Genomic DNA, 21,426 nt, shown 5'->3' on the forward strand with positions numbered 1-21,426 from the left:
ATTAAATTCAACTTATTTTTTAAAAGATTTTATTTATTTATTTGACGGACAGAGATCACAAGTAGGCAGAGAGGCAGGAAGAGAGAGAGGAAGGGAAGCAGGCTCCCTGCTGAGCAGAGAGCCAGATGCGGGGCTCCATCCCAGGACCCTGGGATCATGACCCGAGCCGAAGGCAGAGGCCTTAACCCACTGAGCCACCCAGGCGCCCCTTAAATTCAACTTTTAAAGAGTTTTGTTACGTACTTTCTTGGGGAATTAGGTTGAATTGATCCTAGGTACTTCCTCTAAGACATTTTTTGAGCCATGGGAGATTTGGGCTTTATCTTCTACCCCTTGAAATGCTTTTTTTTTTTTTCTATTTTCATCACTGATCCAAGCTCTAGCAATAGCCACAAATACTTAATACAGAATAGGTAACTTTTAATAGATACTAAATATTTGGCAATTTTTATTTATTTTAAAAGATTTTATTTATTTATTTTTTATTTTTTATTTTTTTTTAAAGATTTTATTTATTTATTTGACAGAGAGAGATCAGAAGTAGGCAGAGAGGCAGGCAGAGAGTGAGGAAGGGAAGCAGGCTCCCCGCCAAGCAGAGAGCCCGACGCGGGGCTCGATCCCAGGACCCTGAGACCACGACCTGAGCCGAAGGCAGCGGCTTAACCCACTGAGCCACCCAGGTGCCCCAGATTTTATTTATTTATTTGACAGAGAGAGAGACAGTGAGATAGGGAACACAAGCAGGGGGAGTGAGAGAGGGAGCAGGAGACTCCCTGCTAAGCAGGGAGCCCAATGCAAGGCTCGATCCCGGGACCCTGGGATCATGAACTGAGCTGAAGGCAGATGCTTAATGACTGAGCCACCCAGGTGCCCCACATTTGGCAATTTTAAACCATCAGTATATTCTTACTGAATTGTTACAAACAACGGCTTACCTGGTACAATAATGTCTCCAAAACCCAGTATTGAAACTGGCATGAGGCACACACTCATTACTGAGAAATAGGCCAGCTTTGGTACCCTGATGACTACTGGTAACTGTAATTATGGGGGGGAAAAAAAAGGCACTAATAAACCTCTTACGAATCTTTACCCATATCTCTTAGAAAGGGAAGGATTGATATGAGAATAATTGTTTTAACATTTTTAAATAGACATTTTAGAAGAACTTGAAATCAGAGAACCTAAGCTACACACATATACACTCTGAATGCACAGAAAGCTTGAAAGAAATAGATATAGTTTTGGAAAAATGAAACCCAAAACAAATGAGGGTTAACAGTATTAGTCCAGTATCCCCATATCTAACCTTTTTTTTTTTTCCTTTTTACCAAAAATAGGACCCTGGCCTTGAAACAGACTTTTTTAAAATTTTTTAAATCTGGATTTTTTTCCCCCAAAGAAGAGTCTTGTCTCAGAGGGTATGATTTAAAGTCCAATGAACATATCTGAAATACAATCCTTACTTTCTCATGGGGAGCTGAGGGTTGAGCAGTGGCTTCCACCAAGTTTCCATCATTCTAGGATGAAACCCAAGTCAATAGGTGTTTAATAATTTAGAATAACTAAGAAAAGGGCTATATTTTGTGAGAAATAAAGTTTTACAATACCTTAACATGCACTACATGACCAATGGATTACACAGGAAGGCAAAATTATTAACTGGACACACATATATACACTGACAGCCATTTCTATTTAATTGACATCCTTACCTTTTCATTGTTTCCAAAAGGTCCAGCTGCAAGTTCAACCATGATACTCTCGCCATTCTAAAATTCAGGAGGAAGATGAAAGAAATTGCCCAATCATTTAAAGAGAACAATCTATCAGTATTTAAGAATGATTTGATCCCCTGGCTAATGGCCTACAGAAAACTGGTGAAAAATGGGCTGTAGACAGTGTTCCTTAAAAAGTCTAATGATAATTGGAGCCATCCAAAACAAAATTCACCAAGCACTTTGGTCCATTCTATTACAGGTCAACAATGATCACTAACTAGCACATAAACCAAATGCAGATTATTCAACTGAAGCTTTGGGCACTGATCTATACTGAGAACTAATAGCTAGCCTTTTTAATAGACTACAAATTTTAAGTGCTTGTAGTTACATTGTGCCATGTACTATGTGTCCTTAGTCATTTTTAGCAATAACAATGAATAGAGACACAATACTAAAATCTTTTGTATTTAGATTTGTAATAAATATTGGTAACTTTATTTAAATGAAGATACCTTTGATCTAGCGACTCACCATCATAAGAATGAAGCCAAACTTGAAAAGACCCAGCTCTAAAGAACCTGAGAAGCTTCTCTACCCTGTCTCCTATCCGGTTTCAGCCCTGCCAGCTTTTTATGTCCCAATCGAAACACTAACCTCAGCTGAATTTAATTTACTGTGTCTGACTAAGGTCTTTTTATGTGGGCTGTGTGAGGAGCCCCTTAATATAATTCTTTCCTGATAGCCAAGTCTGTTGTGAAGGGGAAACATTTGGAGGTAGCAAATGAAGACTACATGAATGCCATCTATGCTTTATATTCTGATGAATATATCATCAAACAGGTAGTGGGAAGATAAATAAATGCTGAATTTAAGGAGAATTTGATCAAGTATCTATAGCATTTCCCATGTGGGTGGGAAGCATAGCAAAAATCACTTTGGTGTTTTTAAGAGGACTTCACTGATGATCTGAGCTGAGTAGAAAGGAGGAGATAATCTCCAGTTACAGAAATCTTTCCCTCATGTTGCGCTTCGGGTTACAGAAGGGTTAAGTCACAGCAGTTTAGGAAAATAGACTAATATTAAATATAATTCCTCACAGCAAACTCCCATAATGTGATTTAATTTCCAGACAGAGTTCATTGTAGTTCATTTTCTAATTGTTATTTCAAACACTTAACTGAAGGCCATCACTGACATCCTCTCCTACATCTGAGTAACTACTATTTGCAATTACTATATGAATTTACAGGGGTGGATGGAAAATAAATGAAGACAGGTTTTTTGGTTTTGGTTTTGGTTTTTTTTACAGAGACAGAGAGAGAGAAAGAGAGAGACAAAGAGCAGGAGATGGGTTGGGGATCCCAAGCAGGCTCCAGGTCCAGTGCGGAGCTCGACAAAGGGCTCAATCTCATGACCCTGAGATTATGACCCAAGCCAGAAATCAAGGGTTGGAAGCTTAATTGATGGAACCACCCAGGTGCCCCTTACTGCCTGTACTCCTGTGGCTACCTCCTCTGCTTATTCATTAAAACTCTGCTAACACCAGTTGAAAGACATGTTTAAAATGTCCAATGTTTAATCCTTAAAATTTTCAGTTAAAGTATTACATATTGAGTTACTTACTAAGTCTATAGTCTTAATAAAAAACAAACCAGACTGAGAAGAAGGTGTTCAAGAAAATCTTCACTAGTGAACTCTAAAGAGCACTTCGAATCTTTTCTACCAGATCAGATTAGTCACTGGGAACAAATATGGAAAAAAAGATGAAAAATTCTCTAGGCAGAGAACAAAGAGCCTCAAAGACATCTTTACTATTATCCTGTATCTTTAAAATTCTGCAACTTTTTATGTGTAGGGATTGTAAATAGTTTGTAGCAGACAGTTAACATTTACAAAGTGACACTAGTGTTAAAACTGGAGGGGTGCGTGGGAAACTTAGTTAACCATTTGACTTGATTTTGGCTCAGGTCATGATCTCTACACTGTGCTGGGCATGGAGCCTGCTTAAGATTCTTGCTCTCCCTCTCCCTTTGTCCTTTTCCTGACCTCTCTCCCACTAAAAAACAAACAACAAATAAACAAAAAAAACAATGAATGGAAAAAAAATTTTAAAGGGTTTGGATACAGTTCATACCTATAGCCCCCGTGTACTATATGGGCCATATGCTATGACTATCTGCTCACTTAGAGAATGGTTTTGTACACAGAATGTTTTACTTTCATTATGGTACCCCTCTGGAGTGACTTACAGAAACTTTTTTTTTTTTTTAACTAAATAAACTGATACAAACTGGGATGGCTTTAGATAGAAAGCTTTCATTAACTGACATTTTTTGTTATAATCTATAATATTAATTCTATGCTTTAAAAAGGTTACTTTTGCTCAACAAAGTCAGTGACTCAAATGGATCATCATTAAGGCACAGAAAGATGCTAGTAAAATGGTCTGGTTAGCTGTAATATGGGACAGTTAACTACATTAACTCCTACTTGCATTTTAGCTCCCCAGTGGGGCACATCTTTGTGCCACATGTTTATGCCCTTATAGCAAATATTAGAAGTGCAGTTTTACAGTGATTTCTTTCACACATGGCAGGGGCTAAAAGAAGAGATAAAGAACTAATGGGGAAAAAATGCAGTGATTATAACAGTAAATACTGAGTCAAAATAAGACTCAACATAAAATGGGGAAAGCAGGAGAACTGAGCAATAAAATAAAATAAAATAAAATACTCAGGAGATTGAAATAGGGACAAGCAGAAAAGCTGGGCAAATAATGAAGGACGAGCACACTCACCTAACACCTCTCCCTTACTCTGGGAACAGCATCACTATTTTATGGAAGAGCTAATGGCAGGGGTGGGGGACAGGTGAACAAGGACCTGTTAGCTGCTATTACTCTAACTTCATAGAAAAAGCCAGTCTGGGACAATGAACAAAATGGACAGAAGTGGAAAGGGAGAGTATGTGCCCCGGGGTCTAGTTTCTTCTGAGGCCAGCTCCACCTTGGCTTCTATACACAGGTTGGATAGAAGGGCTTTTGTGGTCTAGAAAGGTTAGATCGGGTTCTGTCAGTTTCAACCGGAAGAATTCTACTGATGGCAGAGGGAGGCTGGAATGCTAGCAATACTCCCTCACACAATGGATTAGGAACCGGAAGCACAAAGTGTGAGTGACTTGCCAGGGTAGCAGTTACAGAGCTACACTTCATGCCATCAGACTTCTAGTGTGGAGCTCTTTCTTAGTCTCAAACTAGGGGTACAGAAATGAAAGCAGCAATGATGCACTTTCCTTCTTTTTGTTGTTCATATTGTCTATAGCAAGTATCTACTGTTTTATAAAAAGAAAAGTTACTTTAAAATGGATAGGAAGAAAATTTATAGATAGTCTCATGATCAGCCAGGAGACATTTTTCATTTAGCAGAATGAATTAAAAGCTTAAAAAAATCATCTATTAGAAGGCCAGCTTCATGGGGGGTGAGGAGGTAGGGATAGGGTGGTTGGGTTATGGACATTGGGGAGGGTATGGGCTATGGTGAGTGCTGTGAAATGTGTAAGCCTGATGAATCACAGACCTATACCCCCGGGGCAAAAAATACATTATATGGTAATAAAAATAATTAGGAAAAAAAAAGGCCAACTTCAATGACAATTTTCAAAAGAGAATAGCACACACTCCATGGTAAATATCTGCAAAATCAGTTATCTAAGAATAGGTTTAAGATTCTCTTCTTATAACGTCTTTCTCATGGATTTCAAAAATATCATACCTTTGTGATGAATGGTGTTATGAAAACAAAAAACACATCATAGAGGAGGAGAAGACCTAGAAGTATCACACATGACTGTTGAAAAAAAAGAAAAAATTCAAAGGTCAAACTTCCCTGTAAATGAAGAAATTATATGGTTTTGCAAATACAAATAAACATAATGAAATTTCATTTGAACACTTTTTTTAAGGCATTTAACAATTATTACTATTTGTAGTTTTATTCTACAAATCACATTAAAAATTTTATCTTTTTTAACCCATTCTTTAAAAAAAAAGAATCACTAAATCAAAGAAATGTTCTTTGTTGATATTTTGTCTGTAAGGATTTTATGAATTTGGCATATTATAGAAATAATTAAAAATATTTTAGCTAGCAAACCAGTAGTTTGCTACAGCTGATGATTAGTTTTGACTGCAAAAGGACAGGACAGAGCTTTCAAAGAGATGAGAAATCTTCTATAATTGATTGAGACGGTGGCTACAAAGTTATTCATTTGTACAGCTTCAATAAACTGTACACTTAAGATGGGTGCATTTTGCCACATGTAAATTATACTTGAATAAAGTTGTTTTAAAAAGAAAAAATTATTGGGGTGCCTGGGCGGCTCAAGTCATGGTTCCCGGGTCCTGGGATTGAGCCCCACATCAGGGTCCCTACTTAGCGGGATGCCTGCTTCTCCCTCTCCCACTCCCCCTGCTTGTGTTCCCTCTCTCGCTGTGTCTCTCTCTGTCAAATAAATAAATGAAAATCTTTAAAAAAAAAAAAGGAAAAAGAAAAAATTATTTCAGCTTGCAAAGCAGTACACTTTACCTTGAAGTTGGGTAACTTGAGTGTTTTAATTAAATTCAGACAGAAAGCGATCCCCAAGATATCCTGTAAAATCCAAGCCCACCTAAAATCAAAAGAATACTCTACTGGTTTATGTAGTTATGCTTAGATGGGACTTTTCAAAAGAAATAGATCATTAAAGTATCATTCAATTGTTATGATTTGACTATTTGATTAAGCAGCAATTATAATATAAAACCTCTCATATACTCCATATTAATTTGCTGTCCTAGTAGAATAATGACTACTACTATAACTAAGGAAAAACTGAAAGGCTACCTCAGAACATACATCTTATCTTTAATCTTTGAACATATACATGTTTCTTTTAGAAAGGTAGCTCATAACAAAAGATATTGGTGTTAACGTATGTCCAGATAGCTGGAATCTAAAGGAAATGAGAACTATGTAACATAATCTACTAGGAACTGATACATATATTTATCAACTGAAGCCACCTTAAATTGTAAATCCTTGCTTCCAAATTTTAGGCTACAAGTGGCTTTGGGCTTTAGTAATTTTATTAATAAACCATTAAAAAGTTAAGATCTTTTTCTGGTCATCCTTCCTGCAAATGGACAGATACTTGTATATTATTTTTCCTTTCTTACAGAAAAGGTAGCATACTCTATATATTCTTTTTTCACTTAAAAATACATCCTGGAAATCATTGCATATCAGTTTACAGAGATCTTCTTCATCCTTTATAGCCACATTGTACTTCATTGTGTGGATATATCACCATAAGTACATTTTTGAAGCCTCTTTCAAAATAGGCTTAGATATTTAAACCATAGTACATATTTTCTTATCTATATGACCTTGAACCCATTAGCACAAGATCTGCTTATGAGTCTTATTTAGCTTATTTCAAGACTATGGTGTTCTGGGATAAAAGCAAAAAAAAAAAAATCCATAATAATGATAATGCATAACTACCAAGCAAGATACAAAATCATGCATCCTTACTCTAAAAGCAAATACACTGAGTACTCATACCTATCTTCATTTCTAAATACAGCCCAAACAACAGCTACTGCTATGCATAGTCCAGAGAGAAAAATAAGTCGCACTTCAATGCTTTTGCCGCGAAATGTAATCCTAAAAAAATAGAAATAGGTTAATCTATTCTGCAGATGAAATACAATGTTCACTTAAACATGAGAAATGACAAATGTTAGCCATAGTCACAAGAAAGCTACTAAAATATCAATTTAAAAGCCCTAAATTTAAGTACAACAAATGATACATCAAAAATATTCATTAGTTCAACAAAACTGTCCATGATGAAAATGTCCGATATTTGCGCTGCCCAGTACAGTAGCCAGTAGTAGCTACATGTGGTTAGTTAGCATTTGAAATGTAGCTAATGAGAGTGTAGAACTGAATTTTAAAATTTATTTAATTTTAGTTAATTTAAGTTTTCATAGTCACATGTATGCTGGCCTACACAGAGTTAAAATACCATTCCTACTTTTCCCTGTATTGTTTTAAAATACAAATACCAACATTACAGGATTCCTTGTAAGAGATACATACGTGCATCGCCCACATGGTATCTTACAAATGAGTGCAGCTAGACAGTTGTACAGACTCATTGCTGATGCTATGCAGAAGATTGCTATCATAACATACACTAGAAAAAAAGAAGACACTAAATTATATGCGAACAGAAGGAAATGTGATTAGAAAATATTTATACACGCAATAGTAATCTAACTTTCTTACTGCATCATGATACTTTCAGTGCAGTGACCATATTATAATATGAATTGGTTACTAAGCTGAAAATATTTAGATCCTGAGTTTTATTGAAATGCGAGTATTTAATGTGTTGTTTCGGTTCCATTACACATTGGTAGGACTGCTTAAGGGCTAAGGCTGGCTCTACATTTTCTCATTCAATGATTCAAACTCACATGTCTATTGAAGATGTCTATGAAGTGAGATACAGACACTTGTAAGAACTTAAATGTAAGGAATGGACGAATTAAGTAAACAGTAGAAATGTTTTAAAAAATGCACCTTAGGGGGATGCCTGGGTGGCTCAGTGGGTAAAGCCTTTGCCTTCGGCTCAGGTCATGATCCGAGGGTCCTGGGATCGAGCCCCGCATTGGGCTCTCTGCTTAGCAGGGAGCCTGCTTCCCTTCCTGTCTCTCTCTCTCTGCCTCTCTGCCTACTTGTGTTCTCTGTCTGTCAAATAAATAAATAAAATCTTAAAAAAACAAACAAACATGCACCTTAGGGATGAGAACTGACATCTAGCTTAGACAAGTTATCTATATTTCCTATGGTGGAATTTATCTCCAATTATTTGACCTGTGGTAAAACCAAATCCATTTAAACAAACCACTCTATTATGATATGAAACTAAGTTAATGTTCACAAATATTTTTCTATATTAGCTATACTTTTTTGAAAATTACTTAAAATTACATCTAATCTTATTCTTAAGAAGGGATAGAAATTATTATACTATAAAATAAACTATTTTATAGTATGAATTTAGTATGAATTTAGTATATAAATATAGTATGAATTTTATCTGAATTTTTCAAATTCCACTAAATTTCAGAAAATTATAACTGTCCTGTAGGTGAGAAAGGAAGAGTAATCTAGAGATAATAAATCAGGGATAGCCACTTTCTCTCTTCTTCTTTTTTAAATCAATACAGCTTTTATTATATCTTTAAAATGTCACAGCAGAGTGTGAAAAATCATCCGGCATCTTGCTGTTTATGTAGGTGGACAACTTAGATCTTATTCATGAGTCTCCAGAAATCTTCCTTTTTCAGAAACACGGATACCATTCAAAAATTTTCTGATATCCTTGTTTTTAGCTGCTGGCCACTTTCTAATTGGTGAACTTGGACAAATTACTTTAAAATTAATATATATTATTTGTTTCAGGGGTACAGGATGTGATTCATTAGTCTTACACAATTCACAGTGCTCACCATAGCACATACCCTCCCTAGAATTTACTTTTTTAGTCTCTTGTCATTATTTATTTGTTATTACTAGTTACATATGGTAATGTGAGCAGTAAAAGAAAGACAGTCAAAGACTGCCAAGTTATGTTTGGTGAGTTATCCACCAAAGGCTGCCAACCCAAGTTTTAAAACTTAGGTAGAAAGCATGTTCTTGAGACCCTAACAGAGTTTTATTTCATTCAATGTCATAGTATACTAGGAAAATGATTAGGTATGAGAAAGCATCTGATTAATATAACCATCTTTACTTTCTTGAGCATGATTTAACATAAAATGGTAAGGGGAACCTTACCAATTTGATATATTTTGTAAATTAAAAATGGCAGCAACTTTAGCCATTAGGAACCATTTGGAGGTACATTATGTCTTGCAATACCACATCGATTTTGTAAAAGTCATAATTAACTCCCATGCCCTAGGATAACCAGGAGGTTTAATGATCTGCCTCCTACATAAAAAATTACATTGATAAGCAATGTCAACTTTTTAAATACCCGTACGTTTAAGGAAATTTCTCACCACAAATGAAAGCATGCTTTAGGGTAGGGTAGAGGAATCTTTTTTCGATCAAAGACCACTAATTAATTGACTGAGGGTCAGACACAAATGAGTGAAGGCTAAGTATTAAATTAGAAAAATCAGTTGCACAATGACAATGTAAATACAAATAACTATCCTAACATCTACTCCCCCAGCACGACATTGAAATATGAGTGACATTCAAATAATTCTTTTTCTAATTGGAAATATAGGTCAGAGGTCTAGTTTTTAATGCTGCCACAGGACAGGAAATATTGGACAATAAGCTGAAACCAACCTGAGTACCTCAGTTTTCTAGTCCAGAAAATTGTGCTACTGTTCTCCAAATAAGCACTGGAGCCTGTGGTGGTTTTCACGAAGGATTTTTGCTAGTTCTTACCAGGGCACTTCCCTTTTCCCTGGTCTCCTCCTCTTTGTGCTGTGCATTGCCCAGAGATGGCAAATTTCCATTCTTTCAGACCACCAACACGATTGCTCAGGGGATGGGCAAGCCCTTACAATTTCTACCCCTACCTTCTTAAAGGAAAAGTACCTGTTATTATTTAGACCACAGGCAAGTACTTGTGTGTCTTTAGATGTAGTACAATCTTGACTGTTAACACAAGTAAAACAAAATTTGAGCAATACGTCTTGATTTGGACCCTGACAAAAGAACAAAGCACACTTTAGGGGTAAGCAGAGGCAATAAATCAGTAATTTGAATAATCTTCTATTTCGTGTAACTAAATACAGTCACCAAGAAGTCCTTAGTCTGCTGCTTAGATACTGGGCTCTCCAGCTTTATCTGCAGAGATGGAAATTTAGGGGCCAAAGCAGTTCTTTCAAGTCATCCATGAAGAAGTGTTCTTATCTCAAAGACACAGGATATTTTTAATCTGAATATTTTTATATTTTTTATCCTAGAGTGATGGGGATCTAGCACTTCTGACAGTTTAGAGAGTTAACATTACTTTTCAATCATTTGTTTAAGCTTTCTGGGTATAATACCTTCAATCTAATAAAATAAATGAAAAACTTGTAGGCTGAAAGTAGCAAATATAAAGTACGACTTCTTACCCAGCCATTTGTAGAAGAAATAAAGTAAGACCATCATAACACAGCACACGACCACAAATATTACAACTGTTAGAGGACTAAAAGTTAAATATTCTTCCTTCTTTCTCCTCATTTCTCTGTCTTCAGTGTTTGTCACTGCCTTCATGCTCTCCCTGTATAAACATACACAGGAACTTCAGCAAATCTCTGCCAAGAACGGTTATTTTTAAAATCTATCTCCAATACCGACCTAAATTTGTTTCTGACTACAAAGTAATATACTTAAAAAAAAAAAACCGGCACACATAACAGAAAATAACTTAATCTAGAAAGTAAAAGGTCCCTATAATTCCACCCTCCAGAGATGATCTGTTATTAACCACTAACTTTTGAAAAAGCATTTTTTTCTGGAAGTGAAACTGCTGAAACAGAGAACATTTATCATATAAATGAAGTAATTAATGTCTGCAGATGTTTATATGATCTAATTTGAAAACTTATATTGATGTAACAAATTTCAGATGATAACCAGTTTCTTTTCAACACTTATTACCAACTTACAGAGAGCAAAGTACTCCTAAAATTAGCTTTTCTTACATGTAAACACAAAATTCTTTCAATCAACTCAGCACTAACTGGATGCCTGTTCTGTGCTTATCAGTGTATTACAAAGGATTCAAAAGAAGTTCAAGACATAGCTTTATCTACCTTGAGTTAAGATAGCAAAATACTGTTTTTAATTCTCTCAACAACCCTTCTTAAGTCACACAGCTAAAAAAAGGCAGAGACAAAAGTTGAAGAGCAAAGAGTCAGTAGTGTTCTTTGTTGAGCAGTCTCTGTTCTGTCATCTTGTTGTCTCCTCCCAGCTACATGGAGCCTACTACATACTCTTCCACCTCCAGTCCCTTCAACTCTGACCAACTAAATTCTTCCCATGGCATACACCTTGACCTTTCTCACCAGGTCTGGGCTTAATATAAACATTAGGTTAAAAAAAGTTTATTTCTATCAAACTGTACATTTGCCAGACTGCTTATTTACCAACATACCACTTTCTTACTAGAAAACTGTTAAATGGGATGGTCACTGTATTAAGCATCTCTGACTCTAGGGAGGCTGCCTGGGCAAAGAGCATGGAGAAGGTTTGGGGACAGTCACACTAGCACATTCGAGCAACTGCACAGCTGGATGACAGAATATTAAACAGAAGTGTCAATGAAAGTAGTATCTGAGTGGAAAAAGGTGCCAACTTTTGGTATTTGTCATTGCAAACAGATACATTTAAAATTATTTTTATTATGGGGTTCCAGGGTGGCTCAGTTGGTTAAGCAACTGCCTTCGGCTCAGGTCATGATCCCGAGTCCCGGAATCGAGTCCCACATTGGGCTCCCCGCTCTGCAGGCAGTCTGCTTCTCCCTCTGACCTCTCCCCTCTCATGCTCTCTCTCATTCTCACTCTCAAATAAATAAATAAAATCTTTAAAAAATAAAAACAATAAAATTATTTTTATTGTAGTGAAAAATTTATAAATTCATATAGGTCATAATGAAAGATTTATATATTCTTATTTAGTACACCAGTTCTCCAGGTAGATTCCTCTAAAGGAAAAGATAAGGGCGCCTGGGTGGCTCAGCTGGTTATGCATCTGCCTTCGACTCGGGTCATGATCCCAGGGTCCTGGGATTGAGCCCAGGTCAGGCTCCCTGCTCAGTGGGAGCCTTCTTCTCCCTCTGCCTCTGCTGCTCCCCCTGCTTATACTCTCTCATGTAAATAAATAAAAACTTTTAAAAAATAAGTAAAGGAAAAGATAAATCTGGCAAAGGAAGAAGCACAGGCAATTTTTGGAAAGGAAATGTACTAGATTTGTATCACATAAAAATACTACAATCATCTTTTTAAAACATTGTACCCCTAATCAGCTCAAGAGCCACATATAATGGAAAGCTAAGTTTTCTTTTTTTCTTTTTTCATTTTTTATTAACATATAATGTATTATTTGCCCCAGCGGTACAGGTCTGTGAATCATCAGGCTTACACACTTCACAGCACTCACCATAGCACATACCTTCCCCAGTGTCCAGAACCCTCCCACCATTTCCCTACCCCCCTCCCCCAGGCAACCCTCAGTTTGTTTTGTGAGATTAAGAGTCTCTTATGGGGGGCACCTGGGTGGCTCAGTGGGTTAAAGCCTCTGCCTTAGGCTCAAGTCATGATCCCAGAGTCCTGGGATCAAGCCCCGCATCAGGCTCTCTGCTCAGCAGGGAGCCTGCTTCCTCCTCTCTCTCTGCCTGCCTCTTGCCTACTTCTGATCTCTGTCTTCCAAAAAAATAAATAAAATCTTAAAAAAAAAAAAAAAGAGTCTCTTATGGTTTGTCTCCCTCCCGATCCCACCTTCTTTCATTTTTTCCTTCCCTACCTCCCAAACCCCCCACTTTGCCTTTCAAATTCCTCATATATCAGGGAGATCATATGATAATTCTTTCTCTGATTGACTTATTTCGCTCAGCATAATACCCTCTAGTTCCATCCACATCGTTGCAAATGGCAAGATTTCATTTCTTTTGATGGCTGCATAGTATTCCGGGGTGTGTGTGTGTATACACACACCCACCACATCTTCTTTATCCATTCATCTGTTGATGGACATCTAGGTTCTTTCCATAGTTTGGCTATTGGGGACATCGCTGCTATAAACATTCAGGTGCACGAGCCCCTTTGGATCACTATATTTGTATCTTTAGGGTAAATACCCAGTAGTGCAATTGCTGGGTCACAGGGTAGCTCTGGAAAGCTAAGCTTTCTTTCATGCTATCTTGAGTTTATGAAGCTTGAGGACCAATGATTTCATTATAGTAAGACTTTAACTTTCTACTAAGAAGTTTTCTATGGAACCAAGACATCTTTCCCTTTTGCATAAGGTACATTTTTCATTTGGCAGGGTAATTCTGAGTTATATGAGTTCTGATTCTGGCAAATTTTCCCTTTCCTAAGCCTTATTTTCTTTCCCCTTCTCTTTTTCTTTCTTTCTTCCTTTTTTTTTTTCCTTAAAGATTTTTATTTATTTGACAGAGAAAGAGAGAGAGCACAAGCAGGAAGAGCGGAAGGCAGAGGGAGAAGCAGACTCCCAGCTGAGCAAGGAGCCCAATGCAGGACTTGATCCCAAGACCCTGGGATCATGACCTGAGTCAAAGGCAGACGCTTAACCAACTGAGCCACTCAGGTGTCCCTCCTATTTGTTGGGACACTCAGGTGGCTCAGTTGTTAAGCAGCTGCCTTTGGCTCAGGTTGTGAACCTGGAGTCCTGGGATAGAGCCCCAAGTCCAGCTGTAGCAAGCAGTTTGCTTCTCCCTCTTCCTGTTCCCCCATCCCCCCACATGCATGCTCTCTCTCAGCCACCGCGGATGTATATTATATATAAATCCCGCCCCAACCATCTCCACACATACACTTAGTTCTACCTTTATCCTACTTTTAGAATCAGTCACCTCAATTTCAAAATCCATAATCCTGAAAGAGAGAATTTTAAAAGCAGCAAGAGGGGCGCCTGGGTGGCTCAGTGGATTATAGCCTCTGCCTTTGGCTCCAGTCATGATCCCAGCATCCTGGGGATCGAGACCCACATCAGGCTCTCTGCTTAGCGGGAAGCCTGCTCCCCCCCACCACCTGCCTGCCTCTCTGCCTACTTGTGATCTCTGTCAAATAAATAAATAAAATCTTAAAAAAAATAAATAAAAGCAAGAGAAAACAGTTACATATAAGGAAAACTCCTTAAGGTTATCAGCTGATTTTTTTTTTTAAGATTTTGTTTATTTATTTGACAAAGAGAGACATAGTGAGAGAGGGAACACAAGCAGGGGGAGTGGGAGAGGGAGAAGTAGGCTTCCCGCCGAGCAGGGAGCCTGATGCGGGGATCGATTCCAGGATTCTGAAATCATGACCTGAGCCAAAGGCAGATGCTTAACAATTGAGCCACCCAGGCACCCCTATCAGCTGATTTTCAACAGAAACTCTGCAGGCCAGAAATGGATGACATGATATATTCAGAGTACTGAAAGGAAAAACTGTGCAGCCAAGAATACTCCGTCCAGCAAGGCCATCATTCAGGAAAGAAGGAAAGAAAAAGAAGTTCCCAAACAAAAGTTAAAGGAATTCATCACCACTAAACCTGTTCTACAAGAAATGTTAAAGAGGACTCTTTGAGCGGAAAGGAAAAACCATAAGTAGAAGAAAAGTAGGAAGCACAAGAGCAATAAAAATAAGTATATATAAAAATATCAGTTAAGACACAAAATAAAAAGATGTAAAGTATGATACCACATACCTAAAACATGGGAAATAGAGGAGTAAAGAATGAGTTCAAACTTAAGCAACCATCAACTCAATATAGATTGCTATATGCAGATGTTGTATACAAACCTAATGGTAACCATAAATCAAAAACCAGTGAAATATATACAAGATATAAAGAGAAAGGAATCCAAGTATATCTCTAAAGAAAGCCAACTAATTGTGAGAAACAGAGAACTAGAAAAAGAACAACAACAAAAATAAAACAAGTAACAAAATGACATTAAGTACATGTCTATCAATAATTACTTTGAATGTAAATGGATGAAATGCTCCAATCAAAAGACACAGGGTGAGAGAATGGATTAAAAAAACAAGATCCATCTATATGCTGCCTAACAAGAGACTCATTTCAGACCTAAAGACACACATAGATTGAAAGTGAAGGGAAGAAAAACCATTTATCATGCAAATGGTATCAAAAGAAAGCCAGGATAGCAATAAAAATGGACTTTAAAATAACGACTGTAACAAGAGACAAAGAAGGACATTCTATAGTAATAAAGGGGATTCAGTAATAAGCTGTAACAATTGTACATATTTATGAGGCCAATATGGAAGCACCCAAATACATAAAATAGTTAAAAACAAATATAAATAAGTGATAGTAATATGGTAATAGCAGGGGACTTTAACATCCCAATTACTCATAGGACAGATCATCCAAACACGAAATCAACAAGGAAACAGTGGCTTTGAATGATGCACTGAATCAGATAGATTTAACTGATATATTCAGAACACTGCATCCTAAAAGAGCAGAATACACATTCTTTTCAGGTGCACATGGAACATTCTCCAGAAGAGATCACATATTAGGCCACAAGTCTCAATAAATTCAAAAAGATTGTAGTCATATCACACACATCTTTTCTGACCACAAAACTATGAAACCGGAAATCAACCACAAGAAAAAATCTGGAAAGACTACAAATAACATGGAGGTTAAAGAACATGCTACTAAACAACAAATGGGTCATCTAAGAAATCAAAGAAAAAATACAAAATTACATGGAAACAAATGAAAATGAAAACAGAACGGTCCAAAATCATTTGGATGCATCAAAAGTTGTTCTATGAGGGCAGTTTTTAGCAATACAGGCCTGCCTCAAGAAGCAGGAGAGATAGGAAAAGAAGACACAAACCAAAAACCAGTAGAAGGAAGGAAATAATAAAGATCGAAACAGAAATAAAGGAAATAGAAACTAAAAAAACCCCAATTAAAGATTAAAGATTAAAGAAACCAGTGGCTGGTTCTTTGGAAAGACCAACAAAATTGGTAAATCTTTAGTCAGACTCATAAAAAAAAGAACTCAAACAAAATCACAAATGAAAGAGTAAAAGTAACAACCAACACCACAGAAATACAAAGGATTGTAAGAGAATACCATAAAAAATTACATGGCAACAAACTGGACAGCCGAGAAGAAATGGATAAATTCCTAGAAACATATAACCTCCTATAACTGAATCAGGAAGAGAAAATCTGAACAGACTGATTACCAGCAATGAAATTGAATCAGTAATCAAAAAATTCCCAACAAACAAATGTCCAGGACAGAAGGCTTCACAGGTGAACTCTACCAAATATTTAAAGAGGAGTAAATATCTATTCTTCTCAAACTATTCTAAAAAACAGAAGAGGAAGGAAAGCTTCCAAATTCAGCCTATGACACCAAAACCAGATAAAGACTCTATTTAAAAAAAGAGAACTATAGGCCAGTATCTCTGATGAACATAAATCCAAAAATCCTCAATGAAATATTAGCAAACCAAATCCAACAATAAATTTTTAAAAAATCATTCACCATGATCAAGTGGGATTTATCTCCAGGATGCAAGGGCAGTTTAATACTTGCAAATCAATCAACATGACACATCACATCAGTAAGAGAAAGGATAAGAACTATATGATCAATAGACACAGAAAAAGCATTTGACAAAGTAAAACATCCATTTGTGATAAAAACTCTCAGCAAGGTAGGTCTAGAGGGAACATACCTCAACATAATCAAGGCCATAATCATACTTGATAGTGAAAAACTGAAAGTTTTTCCCCAAAGTCAGGAACAAGACAAAGATGTCCACTTGCACTATTTTTATTCAACATAGTACTGGAAGTCCTAGCCACAGCAGTCAGACAAGAAAAAGTAGTAAAAGGTATCCAAATTGGTAAGGAGGAAGTAAAACTTTCATTATTTGCAGATGACATGATATCAAATATAAAAAATCCTGAAAAACTTAGTACTGAAAACAGTACAGTTAAGGTTGCAGGATACAAAACCAATTTACAGAAATCCACTGCATTTCTATATACTAATAATGAAGTAGGAGAGGGGTGCCTGGATGGCTCAGTTGGTTAAGCATCCAACACTTGGTTTGGGCTCAGGTCATGATCTCAGGGTCCTGAGACTGGGCCTCCCATCAAGCTCTATACTCAGCATGGAGTCTGCTTGTCCCTCTCTCTCCCTCTCTGCTTCTCCCCATGCACTCACTCTCTCTCTCAAATAAATAAAATCACTAAAAAAAAAAAAAAAATGAAGTAGTAGAAAGAGAAATTAAGAAAACAGTTCCATTTACAATTATACCAAAAATAATAAAATACCAGGCAATACACTTAACCAAAAAGGTCAAAAACCTATACTCTGAAAACTATAAAACACTGATAAATGAAATTGAGGACAACACAAATGGGAAGATATTCCGTGCTCACAGATTAGAAGAAAAAATATTGCTAAAATGTTCATACCACCCAAAGCAATGTACAGATTTGTGTAATTCCTATCAAAATATCACCAACATTCTTCACAGAACTAGAACAAACAATCCTAAAATTTGTATGGAATCACACAAGACCCTGAATAGGCAAAGCAATCTTGAAAAAGAACAAAACTGAAGATATCATAATCTTAGATTTGAAGATATACTACAAAACTATAGTAATCAAAACAGTATGGTGCTGGCACAAAAGAGGACACATAGATCAATAGAAGAGAGAGCCCAGAAATAAATCCACAATTACATGGTCAATTAACCTTTGACAAAAGAGGCAAGAATATGCAACGAGAAAAAGTCTCCTCAACAAACGGTGCCAGAAAAACTGAACAGCTCCATGGAAAAGAATGAAACAGAGCCATTTTCTCACACCATACACAAAAATAAACTCAAAATGTTACCTTACATCTGTCAGAAGGGTTAGATCAAAAGACAAGAACTATCAAGTTTGGTGAGGATGTGGAGAAAAACGAACGCTTGTGCAGTGTCGGTGGAAATGCACTTTGTTGCAACCACTGTGGAAAATAACACGAAGGTTCCTTAAAAAATTAAAAAATAGAGGGGTGATTCGGTGGCTCAGTCGGTTAAGCATCTGCCTTTGGCTCAAGTCATAATCTCAGGGTCCTAGATGGACACAGGACCTTATCCCACAACCCACCCCCGCTCATGCTCGCTCTCTGTCTCTTGCCTCTGCTCTCAAATAAATAAATAAAATCTTTAAAGAAAATTAAAAATAGAATTACCATATGATCCAGAAATTATCCAAAGAAAATGAAAATATTTATTTTAAAAATGTCTATTATAGCATTATTCACACTAGCCAAGACATGGAAACAATCAACCTCAGTTTCCATCCACAGATGAATGGATAAGAAAAAGTGGTGTGTATATATATATGTATATGTGTGTGTGTGTGTGTGTGTATACACATACATATATGTGTGTGTGTATATATATGTATATGTATATATGTATATGTATATATATACATACACACACACATACATACATACACACACACACACACACAATAGGATAGGATATTACTTAGCCCTAAAAATGAATGCTAATGTCATTTGCAACAATATGGATGGATCCTAGAGAGTATAATGTTAAATGAAATAAGTCAGAAAAAAGATAGATACCATATAATTACACTCACACATAAAATTTTAAGAAACAAATGAACAAAGTAAAAAAAAAGAAAAAACAAAAAAAAACAGGCTTGTAAATACAGAAAGCAAACTGGTGGTTGCCAGAGGGGAGGAAGGTGCAAGGATGGGCAAAACAGATAAAGGGGATTAAGAGTACATTTATTTTGATGAGCACTAAGTAATGCACTGAATTGTACTGCACACCTAAAACCAATATAACACAATATGTTAACTATACTGGAATTAAAGTAAAAAATTTTAAATTCCGTATTCCTGCAGGTAAAGAACTCCTTCTCTTCCAACTTGGCTATGAAGGTAACACATTCTCTGTTTTTGTCCATCATCCTGTTTTGTGAGTAAAAAAGCTTTTATGTACTCCTCTCCCATCTCCAGTTTTCTTAAGGAAAAGCTTGCCTGGCTAACTCAAAGTGTGGTCTGTAGGCCAGCAAAAACACTTGGGAGCTTCTTAAAATATGGAATCTTAGCCCCCAGCAGGAGACTTAGCAGAAGCTAACTCTTCTCAGTGAGAAGTTAAATGACCTACAGGAGGACAAACCTGCAATCTGATCATAACAGCACTATACTCTGAGGTCAGGTGTATTTTAATTATTGTTACATGATTAAACTGAGTATCAGACAATTTTTTAGCCACTTATCACAAAAACACTGAAGTTTAATTAAACTTACAATTCAATTAGTCCACTCCAGTATCCTCCTAATGCCACAGTGAACACAGCAATTACAAAAATAACCACCATAGTATAGTCAAAGTTAGGCCATGATGGAGAATACATTTTTACAGTAATGTTATCTCCAAGAGTCTGAAAGACAAAATAACAATAAAACCAGAATTAGTTTTCTTTCTCTTCCAGTGTATGGTAGCAATATTACAATTTCACTCTGAAACGGATAAGACAGAGTCAAGAACACTAGAATCCTTTTTGACTACATGATGTATTCTCTTGTCAGAATTATGAGACTATGCTTTGGTTTATTAAATCCTCAAAGTTTGGTGTTTCACCTAGTCATATCCTGTTCAGGGATTTAAGGATAAGATAAATGACATAACATGGAGACTATTAAAGAAGTCAAAACAAATAAATATCCTTTCTAAAGTCAGGGCTCAGAAACACCCTGTGCTGAGAGGTGAATGCTTCTCAAACAAAGACTTGATAGGACTTTATAGCTTCTTGTTAGCAAATGGAGCATACATAATTTAAATTAAATACCAGTGATTAAAAGTAAAGAATTGTACTATGTATAAACTTTGTCTAGTATGTAATTACTAATTTACCTGCTTCATATCTATAAAGTCTTTGCGGCTTATAAATGCAATCAGTATTTTCACATCATGAAATTCGGATTTGTTCCCTGAGGGAGGAAACTAAAAGAAAAAAAGAAACATATTATGAAAACTTATGAGCTACTAATATATTTACAGAATAAAATACAAATTATTCCTTTAAATTTAAGTATTGTATCTTTTTAAAATTCCAAAACAAAGTTTCCTATCTTCTGCCTTGATATTATATAGTAAGAGTCCTCAAATGGGAATCCTTTTAGCATAAACTTAAACTGATTTTTATACTGGTATTTCAAACATGTGTGTGTGCGTGATTACACTGAAGTTTAATTAAACTTGAACACATTTATTCCTAACAAAGTCTTGTCCACTTTAGGAACAGAAAAGACATTAAAAAGTTTTCCAACTAAATGCCTATCAAAGCCAGAATGTTTATTTTATTTATTTTTAAATTTTTATTACAATTATTTTTTTAAGTGGTCTCTACACACAGCATGGAGCCCAACACGCAGCTTGAACTCACAACCCTGAGATCAACACCTGAGCTGAGATCTAGAGTCAGATGCTTAACTGACTGAGCCACCCAGGTGCCCCCAGAATGTTTATTTTAAAAGAACCCTACCATCAGATTATTCAAAACTCAGCCCCTAAACTACACACCAAAAAGATAGTTCAATATTTATGAAATTTGATACTTTTCATGAGCTCAAAAGTTAGTAAAGTTTTAAAACTTACTAGGACACTGTTATTGGCAACCAACAATGCTTCAGCACCTCCTGTTTGTGCAATTCTGGCTTTTTCAAGAATATGGCAGGTTCCCCACTGTACTACAACTGCTTTGCTCTTTATTCCATCAGGTGGAATATCAGAGAGGTTGCATAGTGGTGTGGTAGTCAGATTCATCAAACTGATGGAAGTCTGGGAAGAAGAAATGTCTTTAACATAATAAACATA

General features: G+C 36.3%; 1 protein-coding gene across 2 annotated transcripts in view; it reads right to left on the reverse strand.

Annotated features, from left to right (window-relative positions):
* Positions 1-21,426, reverse strand: part of SPPL2A (signal peptide peptidase like 2A) — a 50,199-nt gene that overhangs the window by 11,913 nt on the left and 16,860 nt on the right. Inside the window, exons 3-13 of one of the 2 annotated variants that reach the window (XM_080807888.1) lie at positions 21,208-21,390; positions 20,464-20,553; positions 19,857-19,990; positions 10,915-11,066; positions 7,865-7,961; positions 7,325-7,426; positions 6,308-6,389; positions 5,495-5,569; positions 1,716-1,772; positions 1,467-1,520; positions 936-1,038 (exon numbers count right to left, since the gene is read on the reverse strand). In XM_080807888.1, coding sequence (XP_080664014.1) covers positions 936-1,038; positions 1,467-1,520; positions 1,716-1,772; positions 5,495-5,569; positions 6,308-6,389; positions 7,325-7,426; positions 7,865-7,961; positions 10,915-11,066; positions 19,857-19,990; positions 20,464-20,553; positions 21,208-21,390 — 1,129 coding nt within the window. The remainder of the gene's footprint in view (positions 1-935; positions 1,039-1,466; positions 1,521-1,715; positions 1,773-5,494; positions 5,570-6,307; positions 6,390-7,324; positions 7,427-7,864; positions 7,962-10,914; positions 11,067-19,856; positions 19,991-20,463; positions 20,554-21,207; positions 21,391-21,426) is intronic. The other variant, XM_080807889.1, reaches the window with a different exon arrangement.

The sequence above is a fragment of the Martes martes genome (assembly GCF_963455335.1).
Source record: "Martes martes genome assembly, chromosome: 7".
In the NCBI taxonomy this organism is placed as follows: Eukaryota; Metazoa; Chordata; class Mammalia; order Carnivora; family Mustelidae; genus Martes; species Martes martes.